The sequence below is a fragment of the Dipodomys ordii genome, unplaced genomic scaffold (genome assembly GCF_000151885.1).
Source record: "Dipodomys ordii isolate 6190 unplaced genomic scaffold, Dord_2.0 Scaffold53, whole genome shotgun sequence".
Taxonomy (NCBI): domain Eukaryota; kingdom Metazoa; phylum Chordata; class Mammalia; order Rodentia; family Heteromyidae; genus Dipodomys; species Dipodomys ordii.
In genome coordinates, this window is record NW_012267269.1 from 5,257,415 (window position 1) to 5,273,354 (window position 15,940).

General features: G+C 43.5%; 1 protein-coding gene across 1 annotated transcript in view; it reads left to right on the forward strand.

Moving 5' to 3' along the window:
* The window catches only part of Acer2 (alkaline ceramidase 2), a 43,697-nt gene extending 28,040 nt beyond the window's left edge, over positions 1–15,657 (forward strand). The window contains exons 5-6 of the mRNA XM_013020744.1: positions 9,393–9,530; positions 13,073–15,657. Coding sequence (XP_012876198.1) covers positions 9,393–9,530; positions 13,073–13,259 — 325 coding nt within the window. The 3' untranslated portion in view covers positions 13,260–15,657. The remainder of the gene's footprint in view (positions 1–9,392; positions 9,531–13,072) is intronic.
* Positions 15,658–15,940: the final 283 nt, after the last annotated feature.

Sequence of the window (15,940 nt, forward strand, 5' to 3'; positions counted from 1 at the left end):
GCGCGCGCGCGCTGAGCCTGGGTTTGAACTCAAGGCCTGGATACTGCCCCTGAACTTTTGTGTTCAAGGCTAACACTCTGCCACTTAAGCAATGCCTCTACTTTTGACTTTTTGGTGGTTAATTGGAGATGAGTCTCATAGACTTTCCTGCCTGGTTTTGAACTGTGATCTTCAGGTCTCAGCCTTCTATGTAGCTATTTTAAACTGTGAATTTCAGGTGTGAACACTTTAGAAGAAACACCTTCTCCACTTTGGCATAGTAAATTGGAGTCTGTATTCTTTAATAAAGAGATACAGAAAGTGAGAATTTGTGGTCTTTAATACAAAATCAATACAAAATAAGTCTTTCATACAAGATAATACAAAATAAGTCTGAGGTCATTATACTACCATCAAGCTATGGAGAAAATTTTCACTGAATTTTATGTCAAAACTTTCATAAAACTTTCCCACTGACTTTCATAAAAACATTCTCTCCCTTTTTTCTTGTGTTTAACACTCTGACTTAGCTAAAGCCTGTGTCTGGAATGCTTTTTGCCTGAGTGGCTAGAGTTGTGCTCAGAGCTGAGCACATCTGTGCTGTGACCGAGATGACTGAGGTCCACAGATGACTGCAGCGCCGGGCCAAGCAGCTCTCCTCTCTGTCCTCTTACAGCTGGGCTTCCTGAGAGCTGTCTCTACCTGCCCCTTTCATCTTCTGCCTTCTCTCCCCATCTTTAGTCTGGAATCTTCAAATTTACTCCTGTAAAGTTGTCTCCTGTACCATTCCTCCCTCTCTAAAGGGTCCTTACTATCAGCAGTGAAAGAATATACTGGGGTCTCTCCCCTCCACTTTTCCCCTTAACTCTCAACCTGGACTCTTTACACCTGCCCCCAGCACTACCTGTTATCTCCTTTGTATGTCACAGCCAAACTTCTTTATTTTCTTCTCTTCTTTATTATGTCCATTTATGCTTGAAATATAGCCAAACATTTTTCTTCTTCTCCTCATTATTACTACCTTTATTTTAACAATTTTTATTTTTTTTAAATTTTAATTACTATTATAAAGGTGATTGCAGGGGGTTTACAGTTACGTTAGTTGGGTAAAAAGTACATTTCTTTTTGGATGTCACTCCTTCCCTCGCACTCTCTTATTACTAGCTTTAAAAGAGTTGTCCAGAGAGCCCTTATTTAACATGTACATTTTGTGTATCATACAGCCAAACTTCTTTTTTTTTGGATCCGGTCATGGGGCCTGAACTCTGGGCCTGGACGCTCAGCTCTTCAGCTCAAGGCTAGCGCTCTACCACTTGAGCCACAGCGCCACTTCCAGCTTTTTTCTTTTTGCTTATGCAGTGCTGAGGAATTGAACCTAGGGCCTCAGGCATGCAAGGCAAACGCTCTGCCACTGAGCCACCTTCCCAGCCCAGCCAAACTTCTTTAAAAGCTTTCTTTTCCTCTCTTTCTTACTCTTCAGCCCCCCCCCCCCCCACTGGTTTCTGTCTGCTTTCTCAAGCCCTGCTTGCTATGGTACCCATCCAGTGGTCATTCTTCAGACCTGCTCTAACTTACATGTCCTCACCAGTGTTTGTACAATTGGCCCAGCTCTGCACTAGCATCCTTGAAATGTTTCTGGTGGCTTCTGTGAACGTGCATCGATTTGATTTTTCTGTGAACTGTGGCAGTTCCATCAGTCATGTAGATTTCTTTTCTCCCAGCTTTACATGCAAGGATCCCTTAAGAGATCCTAGGCTCTCTGCTTGCTATGGTTTGAATGCTGTGTGTCTCCAAATTTGTATGTTGAAACCTGATCAAGAAGGTGATAGAGGTGAGGACTTCTAGGAGGTGTCACAAATTAATCTCTTTATAGAAGAGGCTCCAGATTGCTGCTTTCCTCTTTTGACATGGGAAGACACAGTGGGAGGCCAGTCTGTAGGGAATGGGCTTTCACTAGACAGTGATTATGCTATCTATCTATCTGTCTATCTATCTATTTTGTCTGTTGTGGGGCTTGAACTCAGGGAGCCACAGCTCTACTTCTGGTTTTTTGGTGGTTAGTTGGAGATAGGAATCTCAGGCTGGCTTTGAACCATGATCCTTGGATCTCAGCTTCCTGAGTAGCTAGGAATGAAGCCACTGTTGCCCGTCTTATGCTGGTATTTTGATCTTGGACTTCCCAGTCTTTTGAACTATAAGGAATAACGCATTAAAAATTTTAAAATTGTTATTATAAAGGCAGTGTACAGAGGGGTTACAGTTACATGTCAGGTAAAGAGTACATTTCTTTTTGGACATTGTCATCCCCCACTATCTCCCAGTTTTTCCCTCCTGAGAACTCTTTAAAAGAACTAAAGAAGTAACTGTGCTTCCCTTTTCCCTCTCCAAATCAGATAAGTATATAAATATATACAAGACAAAGGGTACAGAAATAAAGAGACGGTAACAGAGGGGAATAAACCAAATACAAAAAGGAAAGAAAAAAACAGAACAAAAGGTGAACCAATTCAACAGTGAAAACCATTAGATACTATGTTGGAAATGAACTAAACAACTTTGAGGGGAGGGAAGACAGGAGAGGAAAAACAGGGAAAGGGGAGAGGGGGTGACACTGCTCAAAACGAAATGTACTCATTACCTGAATCATGTAACTGTAACCCCTCTATACATCACCTTTACAATTAAATTGAAAATTTAAACAAAGAAAGAACTTTATAAGGTTTTTACTGTAGGGATATGAACAGACTAAGACATACTTATTTGAAGTAGCTCACCGATTTCCATGGCTTAATTCCTCTTCCTATGCAGATGACTTCCACATTTATATATCTAACCCAGTCTTCCCTTCTAACTTTGCTAATGTCTAGCTAGCTATCAGCCTGACCTCCCTAATTCCATGGGTCATGGAATGTAGGTTTCAGCTTGTCCCAACCAGATTCCTTATCTGTCTTTTCCATTTCTGCTTCTTTTTATAATAGCACTTCAGTTTCCCATCATTTACCCAGTTATTTGAGCCAGAATCCTGACTTTCTTCACTGAACATCCCATTTGGTCATTCATTTTCCTGTAAGATGTCATTGCAATTAATAAAAAATATATAGTCCTTGACAGGCCTGTGACCACCCCACATGAAGCTTCCCTTACATCTGCCCAAAGCTGTTCTGACTTCTGCTGCTTTACACAGATCAGACCCTCCAGTCTCAGTCTCTGTTCATACTTCCTTCTTTCTGACTCTCCTTGGCTTACAGCTACTCATCCTTCAGGTTGAGACTGAACTGTTTACATTGTTTCCAACCACCCCAAACCCATGGCACTCATTCCAACCATAATTAGAAAAGTATTTGTGTTTTTATTGTGTGTGTGTGTGTGTGTGTGTGTGTGTGTGTGTTGAAATGGGTGCTGATACTGGTACACAGGGTCTGGATGCTGTCTTTAGCCTTTTTTGCTCAAGGATGGTGCTCTACCACTTGAGTAACAACTCTACTTCTCAATTTGGGTGGTTAGTTGGAGATAAGAATCTCATGTTTTTTCCTGCCCAGGCAGGCTTCAAACCACAATCTTAAGATCTCAATCTCCTGAGTAGCAAGGATTTCAGGCATGAGTCATCAGTGTATATCTGTGTTGTTGTTTTGTTCAACCTCTACTGGTGTGGATTTCTACATGGGCATGGGCATGGGCAGAGCCCAGGTCTCCCTGTTCACTGTTACCACCCCAGGCAAGTCCCAGCATTACTAGACAAGAGGGTACCCTTTGTATCCTTTTCGTTTCCTTCTCACATCTCCTTCATTTGTCCTAGCATGGACTGCAGTGTCTAAGCCAACTGTTTTCATTGCATAGCTCTTTCTTTGTTAAGGGGTAGAGGGGGGGGACTACTTTATTTATTTATTGTTTGGTCGGTCATGGGGCCTGAACTCTGGGCCTAGGCGCTGTCCCTCAGCTCTCTCAAGGCTAGCACTCTACCAGTTGAGCCACAGTGCCACTTCTGGCTTTTTTTCTGTTTATGTGGTGCTGAGGAATTGAACCCAGGGCCTCATGCATGCAAGGCAAGCACTCTACCAGTGAGCTTCTCCTCAACCTTATTTCCAAAAGCTTGTGTCTGGTATTTTCATAGTTTCATGGTCTTCCCTGGAAGACATTACATTACATTACATCCTGAAGACATGAAAGTTTATTCTGATTTGGGTTATGACCTGACATGTACTGAAATTTGTGGTATTGAGTGATATTGCTGAGAAACTCAGCTGTATTTAAAATTATTTTAAAATGTACTTTTTTCTGGTAATAAGAGCAGTTTTTTAAAAGGAAAACCTCGAGTTAATGATAAAAGAAGACATAGTGGATATTCTTGTCAGATATTTCTATCTTAAAATAGGATCCTAGTGTATATATTATTTTTGTTCCACATTAAAAAAACCCCAAACACCTAACCTTATATTGATATTTTAAGAAACAGTAAAAATCAGGCTAAAGCTTAACAGAGCCCCAAATACATCCCCATTGGAAGTGCCCTCTCCCATCCAGTGTATTGGTTTCCTTCTGCCTCTGGTGCCAGCCCTGCTGTGTCCTGGCTTTCAGAACTATGCATTGGACATTCCTGTGTTGTGGACGCCTCCATGCACATTGCTCTCTGTTACCTTGAGTTCTTCAAGCCAAACTTGTAGATTTCATTGCATCAGAAGTTCATGGCTGGGAATGTGGCTTTGTGCTAGAGGGTTCCATTGTTCAGTACCACATAAACAGAAAAAAACCCAGAAGTAGTGCTGTGGCTTGAGTGATAGAATGTTAGCCTTAAGCAAAAAGAAGTTCAGAGACAGGGCCCAGGCCCTGAGTTCAAGCCCAAGGACTTGCAAAATGAAGAAGAAGGAAGAAAGAAGAGGAAGAAGTGGAGGAGGAACAGAAAGAGGAGGAAGAGGAGGAGGAGGAGGAGAAGGGGAAGAACAAGAAGAGGAGGAGGAGGAGGAAGAAGAAAGAAGTTGAAGAAAGAAGTTCATGGAACTTCCTGTACCATACTGATTGTCTAATTATTCATTAGTGTTTGTTCTTATTCCCTTCATTTTATCTTTTTTAAATTGCAAGACAACAGGTCTGTGTTGTCTTCTTCAGTGTCTACCATGGACTCCGAGAATTTGAGCATTTCATTCTTTTTTTTTTTTTTAAATTAGGAATTCTAGGGACACAGCTCTCCGGGCCAATAATTATTGTTATCTAACTGCTTGTGCTTAAAAGAAATTGCAAGTCAGTTGCCAGTGGCTTGTGCCTGTAATCCTAGCTATTCAGGAGGCTGAGATCTGAGGATCCCATTTCAAAGCCAGCTGGGCAAGAATGTCAGCAAAAAGTCAGAAGGGGAGCTGTGGTTCAAGTGGCAGAGTACCAGCCTTGAGCCAAAAATTTAAGGGGTAGCACCCAGACCCTGCATTCAAGCCCCAGTACTGATACAAAAAAGAAAAGTTCTCGGAGTGTCCTGTTAAAAACCTGAAATGCCCGATGATCCATGGGTTGCTGGTTAGAGAAGAGTCAGATTTAAGAGACAAGTTAGGAAAAGCCGACAGAATGGCTAGTGCAGCAGCAGAAACTGACAAGTTAATGAGGTAGACAAACCAGGTCTCGTGTGGTTAGGGATTCCTAATATAAAAGCTGAAGTCAGGATCTGGTTATCCTCTCCATGGGGATTTACACGTACCCTAGAGCATTTCATTTTTTAAAATTTTTTTGGGGGGGTCTGGTTGTAGGGCCTGAACTCTGGGCCTGGGCACTGTCCCTCAGCTCTTCAGTTCAAGGCTAGCGCTCTACCACTTGAGCCACAGCGCCACTTCCGGCTTTTTTCTTTTTGCTTATGTGGTGCTGAGGAATCGAACTCAGGGCCACATGCATGCAAGGCAAGCGCTCTACCACTGAGCCACCTTCCCAGCCCCGAGCATTTCATTCTTAATTCATAGGTTCTTTTTTTTTTTGGTTGGTCTTGGGGCTTGAACTAATTTTTCTTTTTTTTGAGCTATGATCTTCCTGCCTCAGCCTCCCAAGTGCTGGGATTACAAATAGGTGACCCCAAGCATACATTTTTAATTGAAATTTTAAAAAATCACCAGAGTCTATTTGCAGTCATCCTGTGCTATATAACTTGATCTATTCATTCAGCATGCATTTATTTAGCATGTTATTAGGCACTGTTGCTAGGCAGTGGGTATACACTGATGAATGAAACATGTATAGTTCCTGCTGTCATTGCTCTTCTCAATATTAAAAATAGGTAAATAAATACATAATTTTAACTTGTAATAAGTGTTATGAAGGAAAATGGCAGGGCACTATGAAGGAATGTAACGGGGAGATTGCCATTAGAGGGTGCTGGTATGTCTAATAAAGGCTACTTAGGAAGTAGTGAAGTGGGAGGCCTTAAGAGGAGCTAGGACCAGGGGAAGATCTCTTTGGGAGTGAGAACAGCCTTTGGAAGCTTAGTTTTTCCAGGTACAGTATGATTAAGAAAAGGGGGTAATGGGAATTGTTCATCTCTTAGTATCAGTACTTAGTCACATTGAAGTTTGCTATGTTCTATTCTTTTTCTTTTTTTGGTCAGTTGTGGGGTATGAACTCCTTGAGCTTTTTGCTCAAGGCTAGCACTCTACCCCTTTGAGACACAGCTCGACTCTGGTTTTCCAGTGATTAATTGGAGAGTTTCATAGACTTTTTTTTTTTGGTCTGGGCTGGCTTCAAACTGTGATCCTCAGATCTCAGCCTCCTGAGCAGCTAGGATTACAGGTGTGAGCCACCAACACCTGGCTTGTTCTTTTATTAAATGTATCAAATGCTGAAAATTTGGTTGCCAGCCGATGTCACTGTTGGGAGGAGGTAGAACCCTTAGGATGAGGGGCTTTGTGCAGGGACAGGTCATATAAGAGCATGCCCTTGAAGGGGGTCTTGGGATCCCAGCAGATCCTGTCTCTTTGCTTCCCAGCTGTTACAAGGTATCCTTGCTTTGCTTCATGCTTCCTGCCATCATGTACTGCTTGCCACAGGTCCAAAGGAAGACAGCCACTCTGAAACCATGAGGCAAAAATTAATTGTTCCTCCTTTTAATCCAACTCTCCTCCCACCCCACCCCTCACACCTTTATCTGTACTGGGATTTTTGGACTCAACACCTCAACTCTTACTTGGTCTTTTACTATAGCTGGCACTCTACTACTTCAGCCATAGTTTTGGTCCAGCTTTTTGTTAACCAGTAACGTGGTAGAGGGACAACTATGCTTGGAGAAGAGTCTTGTGGACTTTTCTGTCTAGGCTGGCTTCAAACCTTGATTCTTCATGTCTTCACCTACTGAGTAGTTAAGATTATAGGTGTGAGCCACTGGCACCCATTCTTCAGCTGGTTTTTATATTAGTTTTTTTTTTCTTTTTGTTGGACTCTGGGTCCAGGCCCTGTCCTTGAGCTTTTTTTTTGCTCAAAACTAGTGTTCTACCACCTTGAGCCTCAGCTCTACTTCTGTTTTCTGTGGTTAATTGGAGATAAGAGTCTCATGGGCTGTCCCGACCAGGCTATCTTCGAACTTCAACCCTCAAATCTCAGCCTCCTAAGTAGCTAAGATTACAGGTAGGAGCCATCAGTGACTGGCTTACATTAGTTATTTTTGGGATAAGGTCTCACTTCCTGTGAGACTTCCTGGACTTGAACCGAGGTCCCCTTATTTTAGGCTTCCTGTTGTATTTGGGATTACAGGTGCTTGCCACTATTCCTTGCTATTAATTGGGACAAGGTCTCATATATAAGCTTGGGCTGGCCTTGAACTGTGATCCTGTCAATCTCTTTCTGTCAAGCAACTGAGAGTATTGGTAAGAATTATTGTCATCCAGATTTAAGTTGTTTTGTCACAATGACAGAGGTTGACTAACAAGAGTTTCTTCATGTTATGGGCCTGTATTCTTTCCAAACAATTTTCAAAGGATCCACTCGCCTTCTGTCAAAAGGGTATTTTGGTATGTTTTTAAAAGCAGGTCTTTCTCAACGCTGTCCCATCATCCTACTTTTATTGCAGCTTTTACTTAACAACTCTATCTGGCAACTGGGAAAGATATTAGCAGGTTACGCTTTTGACATCTGCCCATGTGTTCAGCAAATAGGAATTAAGCTTTTTCTTAGTTGCAGATGTTGCCTTGGACTCTAGGCCCCCTAAGGGACCTTGACTGACTCAGGAGTGAGCCTCTGGGGTAAAAAGAAGGGGGTAGAAGGGCCTTCAGCCACCAGTTATCTCTGGACATTCCTTCCTATTAGCAAAGAAAGAAAACAGCCATTGACATTTTCCTTGAGGATCTGTTTCAGAACATTTTGTCCCATTGTGTAAGGCACTCATGCCTTCATTCTCCCAAGTGTTGAGTCTTGCCAGTGTCTGGTGCTGTTCCAGGTGCTGGGAACATGGCAGCAAGCTGTACTCATGTCAGTGGGGGATGCTGGCTGCACAGAGAGATGGTACAATGGAGCAGATGGGAGGGGTTGTAACTGCTACAGAGAAAATAGAAGGAGGGAAGGTGACTAGAGGGAAAGTCACATGGGAAGGAGATGACTGATAAAACCAGTGGTGGGGAAAAAGAGGTACTGAGAGGCTTAAGCCCCTCTGGGGGAACAGCACTCCAGGCAGAGAGACAGCCATGCTAAGACCATGCAAGTGCTGTTCAGGCTAAGGCCTGGGATGTTTGAGGGGCAGTTCAGAGCTCACTGTAGGTTAGGCAAAGATGCCAGGAGCAAGAGGAGAGGAGGTGAAGAGGAGGGGATAGATGTCCATGAGTTCCTATGACTCAGTGAGTTCTGTGATTTGTCCTCTGGTTAAAGGGGAAGCTGCTGGAGGCCCTGGGGCAGAATACTGAGAATTGCTCCTAGGGGCCATGGGAGGAGCAGGCTACCAAGGAGATGATGGTGGCTTGGACCCAGGTGGGTAGAGGGATTCATTCTAAGGTAGGGCTTACAGACTGAATATAACAATAGTTTTGAGGTAAGGAGAGTTTTCTAGGGACATGGGGAATTTAGATTGATACTGGACACATCAGGGTGCAAGTCAAGAAAGTTGTTTGCAAGCAAGGTGCCAGTGGCTCATGCTTGTAATCTTAGATACTCAGGCTGAGATCTGAGGAGTAAGGTTCAAAGCCAGCCTAGGCAGAAAAGTCCGTAAGACTCTTATCTCTAATTAACCAGCAAAAAGCCCCCCCCCCCCACAGAGTGTTTTGTAAGTCTGGAGTGGGAAGTAGGGCCCTGTGAACCTTGTGTGCGATGTGATGTTTACAGCCTTTAGCCTGTGCCTGACTGTATGTTGGGAAGGAGCTCCAGGGCCAAGGCAGATGAGAGGCATCAGAGGACACGGATGAGGTGGCCAGTAAGGTATGTAGGAACCCAGACTGACGATGAGTCGCTCTGCCTCACCCACACAGGTGTGACAACGTCCGGGTGTTTAAGCTGGGCCTCTTCTCAGGCCTCTGGTGGATGCTTGCTTTGTGCTGCTGGATCAGTGACCGAGCCTTCTGTGAACTGTTATCGTCCTTCCACTTTCCCTACCTGCACTGCGTGTGGTAAGGCCCTGCACAGGGGGAGTGGGCCGCAAGACAGGTATCGGACTTGCTGCTGAGCACAATGTACTTTATGAGGCACACAGGTGGACTTAGGGTACAATGGCCAGGCACAGATCCCAAGCCTGCCTCTCCCCTTACGTCTCTTGTCTGACATTTCAGAAGCAACAGAAAGTATTGTAGAAAGGAGAATGGATGCCAGGCTGCAGGTTTAGCCAGAACAAAAAAACCGAATTGTTACGCTGCAGGGCTGTAGTCTCTCACCTCCTAGCTCCATAATTAAAGCACAAAGGAGAGTGAAAACGGAATCTGTCATGCTCTCCCTGTAGCTCTGGCTACATGGGGACGGGGTGGTTCTCAGGATTCTGAGTGGCCTAGTGAAGTTGCAGGCCTCACAAGTCATGGGGGGGGGCAGTCTTATCTGTTCTTTTTACAGGTAGAACAGAGAACTAAAATGAATTGTTCATGATCATTCATCTGTTTATATAAAAACGCCTTGGAGTTCAGTAATAAGGAACGGGAGCCTCTGTATTTTGAGAAACCGAAGATTCATTATAAGTTTAAAGAAAAAAAAAAGTAGGTTAGAAAACTGCATGCAGAAGCTCCACCCAGAAAGCCGAGGAGGAAAGGGGAGTAGTTTTCTTCCTAGATCTGCTTCAGCTTCAAAACCCAGGGTAATGTTCCTTCTCTGTCCTCCCAGGCTGCTGATTTCAAAAGGAGGACAAGGAGCCCTGGTAGATTGAAGATATCCAAGGCCATTTAGTACTGAAGACCTGGAAGCTTTGTTCAAACCATATTCTTAACTTTTATCCTGAGATGGCTTTAAGATACCCCGCTTAAGAGCTGTGAATGGTTCAAGTGATAGAGTTCATACCTACAAAGTGCAAGACCCTGAGTTCAAACTTGAGATCACACACACACACACACAAACACAAACACACACCATCCTAGAGTCTCACTTAGAAACTTAGCTTTAATTATTATTGTAATATTTTTGGTGCCAATCCTGGGGCTTGAACTCTGGGCCTGGGCACTGTCCTTGAGCTTTTTTTTTTCCATCAAAGCTAGCACTCTATTACTTGAGCCACAGATCTACCTCTGGCTTTTTTGGTGCTTAATTGGAAAGAAGAGTCTCCTGGACTTTCTTGCCCAGGCTGGTTTTGAACCTCGATCCTTAGATATCAGCCTCCTCAGTAGCTAGTATCATATGAATGAGCCACCAGTGCCTGGCTCATTCATTTCATTGCACAAATGAACCTGAACTTGTATATACAATGCAACATGTATATATTTATACGAGTTCAGGGACTTCCAGATCAGTATACAAAAGACAAGACAAGACAAAACATCACAAGTTGGGGTTTTCAGTTTTAAGAGCCATTGCCTGAAATCTCTTAGGTTTCAAAACTTCACTTTTTACAAAAGTCTACAAGAGAATGCCTTTCACTCACATATGGTGCTTTATTTGTTCTTTTAAATCTTTGCTAACTGAATACAAAATATGTTTACTTTCATATCTTAAAAATAGCATTGTTTGGCATCTTTTCAATTGGAAATTGGCTATGTGTATTTCCTTTTTGGAAATGTGCCTTCTAATTTTCTTCATCTTCTCTATTGTGTTTCTATTTTTATAAAGTTATAACCAGCACCTCGTGCCTTTCACATAGCAGACAGTCATTATAGCCTCCATAACTGTGTGACATTTATTATGCAAATTTGTAGCATTTCCCAGAGCATGCAGAATAATACATTAAGCCCCCAAGTAGGCAACACTGGCTTCTGCTATATAATTATCAACAGGAGATCATGTCTTATCTCTACCATGCCACCCACTCTTCACCCCACCCTGATTGTTCGAAAAATACCTCCCAGACAGTGTATGGAATGGTGAACTTTTCTAGTGTTCTTTGTAATGAAGAGCTTTGTGTGTGTGTGTGTGTGTGTGTGTGTGTGTGTGGCTTGAACTCAGGGTCTGGATGCCTCGTTTAGTTTTTATTGCTCAAGGATAGTGCTCTGCCACGTGAGCCACTTCCAGCTTTTTAGTGGTTAATTGGAGATGAAAGCTCATGAGCTTTCCTGTGCAGTTAGCTTCTAATCCAGAGCCTCAGATATCAGCTAGGATTATAGACATAAGCCATCAGCAACTGGCTGTAATGAACAACTTTAACTGTTTATCATCATGCCAATATTCACCCCCAATTTTCCTTTTTTTAGTGTGTTAATATTCTTTGTGCTATACTGGTTTTGACCTTTTGTGTTGTCACATCTGTCAGGTGTGTGAGTGTGTGTGTGTGTGTGTGTGTGTGTGTGTGTGTGTGTGTGTGTATGTGTATGTATGCACATGTGTCAGTACCAAGGCTTGAACTCAGAGCCTCATGTCCTCACCCAGCCTTTTCACTTCTTGGCTAGCACTCTACCATTTGAACCAGGCCTCTACCCTGGCTTTTTCCTGGTTAATTGAAGATGGAGCCTCATGGACTTTCCTACCTGGGCTGACTTTGGATTTTGGTTATTAGATCTCAACTTCCTGACTAGCTAGGATGACTGACTTTGTGTTGTTCTAAAAAAGGCCCCTCCTCCCAAAGTTTATAAAAAATTATTTTGGGGGAGTACATTACAAAAACATAAATTAAATCATGAATTAAGTTCATCTCAAATTAAATTTAATATCAGGATAGGGAATAAAGAAAGCTTACAGGGCTGGGAAGGTGGCTCAGTGGTAGAGCGCTTGCCTTGCATGCATGAGGCCCTGGGTTCGATTCCTCAGCATCACATAAGCAAAAAAAAAAAAAAAAAGCCAGAAGTAGCACTGTGGCTCAAGTGGTAGAGCACTAGCCTTGAGCTGAAGAGCTGAGGGACAGCGCCCAGGCCCAGAGTTCAGGCCCCACGACCGGACCCCCTTCCCTCCTCCCCCAAAAAAGAAAGCTTACAGGGCTAGGAAGGTGGCTCAGTGGTAGAGCACTTGCCTTGCATGCCTGAGGCCCTGGGTTCGATTCCTCAGTACCACATAAGCAGAAAAAAAAAGCTGGAAGTGGCTCCGTGGCTCAAGTGATAGAGCGCTGGCCTTGAGGTGAAGAGCTGAGGGACAGAGCCCAGGCCCAGAGTTCAGACCCTATGACTGGAACCAAAAAAAAAAAAGAAAGCTTACATGCCACAGGGTCCTTTGCTTGCTAAGATAATACTAAAACAGGGACAGTAAAAGTAAATGTAAAGGAAAGGATTTGTCTATGAAACTCTGAATGCTCTGTAGTGAATGTCAGCTTAATCTGGATGCAGGGGCTCCTTTATCTATACCCAGTTGTTTAGGTGAGAAGGCAGGATCTAAAGTTTGCTCTAGTTATCCTCTTGGAATATCTTTTGAATATTCTAAGATGGGGCTCAGATTGCTCAAGATCTACGAACCCTCCTGCTCCGAAACTTCATCCCTTGCTAATTGTGAGGAGTTCTGGTTCCTAATTCCCTGGGGAAGGGTGTGCTAGAGGGAGGGAGCAGGCAGGCCTCCAGCAGTCATTGCCTGCGTCTGACCTCACCCATATCTTTTGCAGGCACATCCTCATCTGCCTCGCCGCCTACCTGGGCTGTGTGTGCTTTGCCTACTTCGATGCTGCCTCAGAGATCCCTGAGCAAGGCCCGGTGATCAAGTTCTGGCCCAGTGAGAAATGGGCCTTCATCGGTGTTCCCTATGTGTCCCTCCTGTGCGCCCACAAGAAGTCGCCAGTCAAGATCACGTGATGGCAAGGCAGAGTGGCTGGCCTCTCTGCTTCCTTTCCTTCATGCACTGGGCTTCATTTGCTAGCAAAGACAGCCAAGGGTGTTGGGTGTGTCTTTCTAAAAGTTCTGTTCCTTTGGGCTCTAACTAGTGTCTGCGGACTGCCAGGATTCCACTTAGCCTGGAGAAGTGTGTGAAAGTAGATGGTTGGGGATATGAGATGTACCTTTCCCAGCATCACTTGCAGGTGCATCAGCTTGCTGGGCTGGGGCAGAATAGTCTCTTAGGGCTCCTGAGCATCCTATTGGCCTCTTCCTGGAGAAGGTTGGCCCACCCCAGACACCATTCCCACGCTCTTTTGAAGTGGATGCTACCCTGATAGATAAGGATCCCCCCCCCCCCGCCCAGCCTGTCACGGCTGGAAGGTGCCAGAGACTTCCACTTGGGGAAATACTCTTTAAACCAAACCAAACCCCCACAGGACTGTGGCTCAGGAGCCTGTTTTCACTTGCCCTTGCCATTAGTCAGGTTTTCTGTACATTTGTGAATCCTTTTTACTACTACCTACCTCTGCTGAGAGATGGAGAGAGAAAGGCTAATGAGCAAAACCTTCTACACCAAAATCACACTCCACTTTAAGCCGTTCTTGAAGATGGGCACAACTTCTCAATGCTGACATCCTTTCTACCCTACTCTCCAGCCAGCTCAGTAGCCTCAAATCCACAGACTAGCTATGGTGCGAAGATGCTGTATGCCACCCCCTCCTCCCTCCTCACCTTGTGACCCCCTAGGTAAGATTACAATAGAGCTCTTTTCAGTCACAGTAGGGGGCGCTGGTTTAAGCTTCGGAGCATATAGGCAGTTTTATTTTATTTTGAACTTTTCCTCTCTTGAGGCTGCCAGTATGCCACACCATTCTGCAAATTACCTCCAAGAACCTTACTTCTTACTTTTCCACCTTTCTTGTGGGAATTCTCTCCACATTCCCACAATGCCAGGTGCTTCCTGTCGTTTTCTAGAGCAGCTGACTTGCTTGCTTTTCTCAGATGCTGGTGGTCACAATACACTGGCTGGCTGGTTGTGCTCATGGATACAGCAGGGCCAGTCTGTGACCTTCTGGGGTTTTCTCATCTAGCCTGATGCTGGCTACAGGGAGTCTCTTCACTCAGCTGCATGGTAGGCTCTGGCATAGTCATCGGGTCTAGGGTGGGACCTCGGGCCCTCAGGGATACTCACTATAACTCAGGCATCTCCTGCTGTGTAGCACTGTAGTGTGAGGAGAGGGCGCAGACATGGCCATCCCTTGTGGGTAGGTGTTGCAAGAACTGTTTCTCTGATTAGAATTGGTACAGGATCCAAAGTTTAGCAGCAAACCTTATTTATAGAAGAGTGATGTATGAACTAAGTGGTATTTTATTAGGTATATAATGGAAGATAAAATGTATAGGATTTACTTAACATGTTAGGAAGTGACAGTGTACATGAATGTATTGATGTTTTGCAAGGTAGAGAACACTGACAGCAAAGGGGAGTATACATGTTGCTTTGTAATAGCTTAGGATATATTTAAAAATGGTTTTGAGTTGAATATTTGGAGGAAATTGTACTTCCATGACATCTAGTGGTTCATGGATAGAACTGCTGTAACTCCTTTGGCTTTCTTGTCTAAGCAGTTTTAAAGGGAAATATCAGACATCCTCATTTGTGGTTGACCTTACCAGGAATAGATTCTAGTCTCATTTCTTTGGCAATGTAAAAATGTTTTAAAGTAGTGGTATTGGCATATTTGGAGGCTAGATGTCTTAATAGGAATAAGGAGAAGTAAGGAATAGAATGTGGGAAATGGTGTGTGTGTGTGTGTGTGTGTGTGTGTGTGTGTGTGTGTGTGTGTTTATCCCGTTTCCCTTATGTCAGGGAACAGTCAAGGAAGGACCATTGCTCTTTATCAGGAAAAGGGCTTATTCCCTGGCAGAGCTGCTAAAAAAAAATCCTGGATCCATCACTGAAATTAGGGGTAAAATGTAACTGATGGGCATATTTGAATGACCTGGAAGAAAGGAAAAAGGTGCCCTGCCTTGTGGGTAATTTCCAGCTCTCTTTTGTAAGACAAATGACTGAGGAATCATAAGGAATGATTTTATATGAACATCTGTATGCCATTCTAGAGATTGTTTCCAAAGTGATAAGAGCTGAGAAAACAAGAAATGGATCATATTTGAGAAGGACTAGTTTTGAATGGAAGTCACTACAGCTTGCTCACACATAGTGGTAACTCAAGAGACCAGGCATACAACTTACCTTATTTTAAATTGGGTGAGAATAGGATCCATATTTATATCAAAGCACTATATGCTCTTTAGAGAAAACTCAGAATTTACAAAAAAATGTAGAAGAAGAAAAAGCAACACATGTTTCTATTGCCTAAAAAAATTCATTGTTAATACCTTGATATTTGCCTTCCTTTCTCATAAAACATTTTTTCTAAAGTAGTTGTAGATAGATGTCTTCTAGTGTTGAGAGTTCATCTCCTCGCTTGAGTGGAATATGTGCAACAGTTGGGTGTGTTTGTGAAAAGCAGGAGTGAGATAACTAGAGTTTGCTGTATATTTAACTACTGATGGCTAGATTCTAGACTTACAACTGATCTTCCTTTTGTTTTTTGTTTTTTTCCAGTCCTGGGGCTTGAATTCAGGGCTTGTATGCT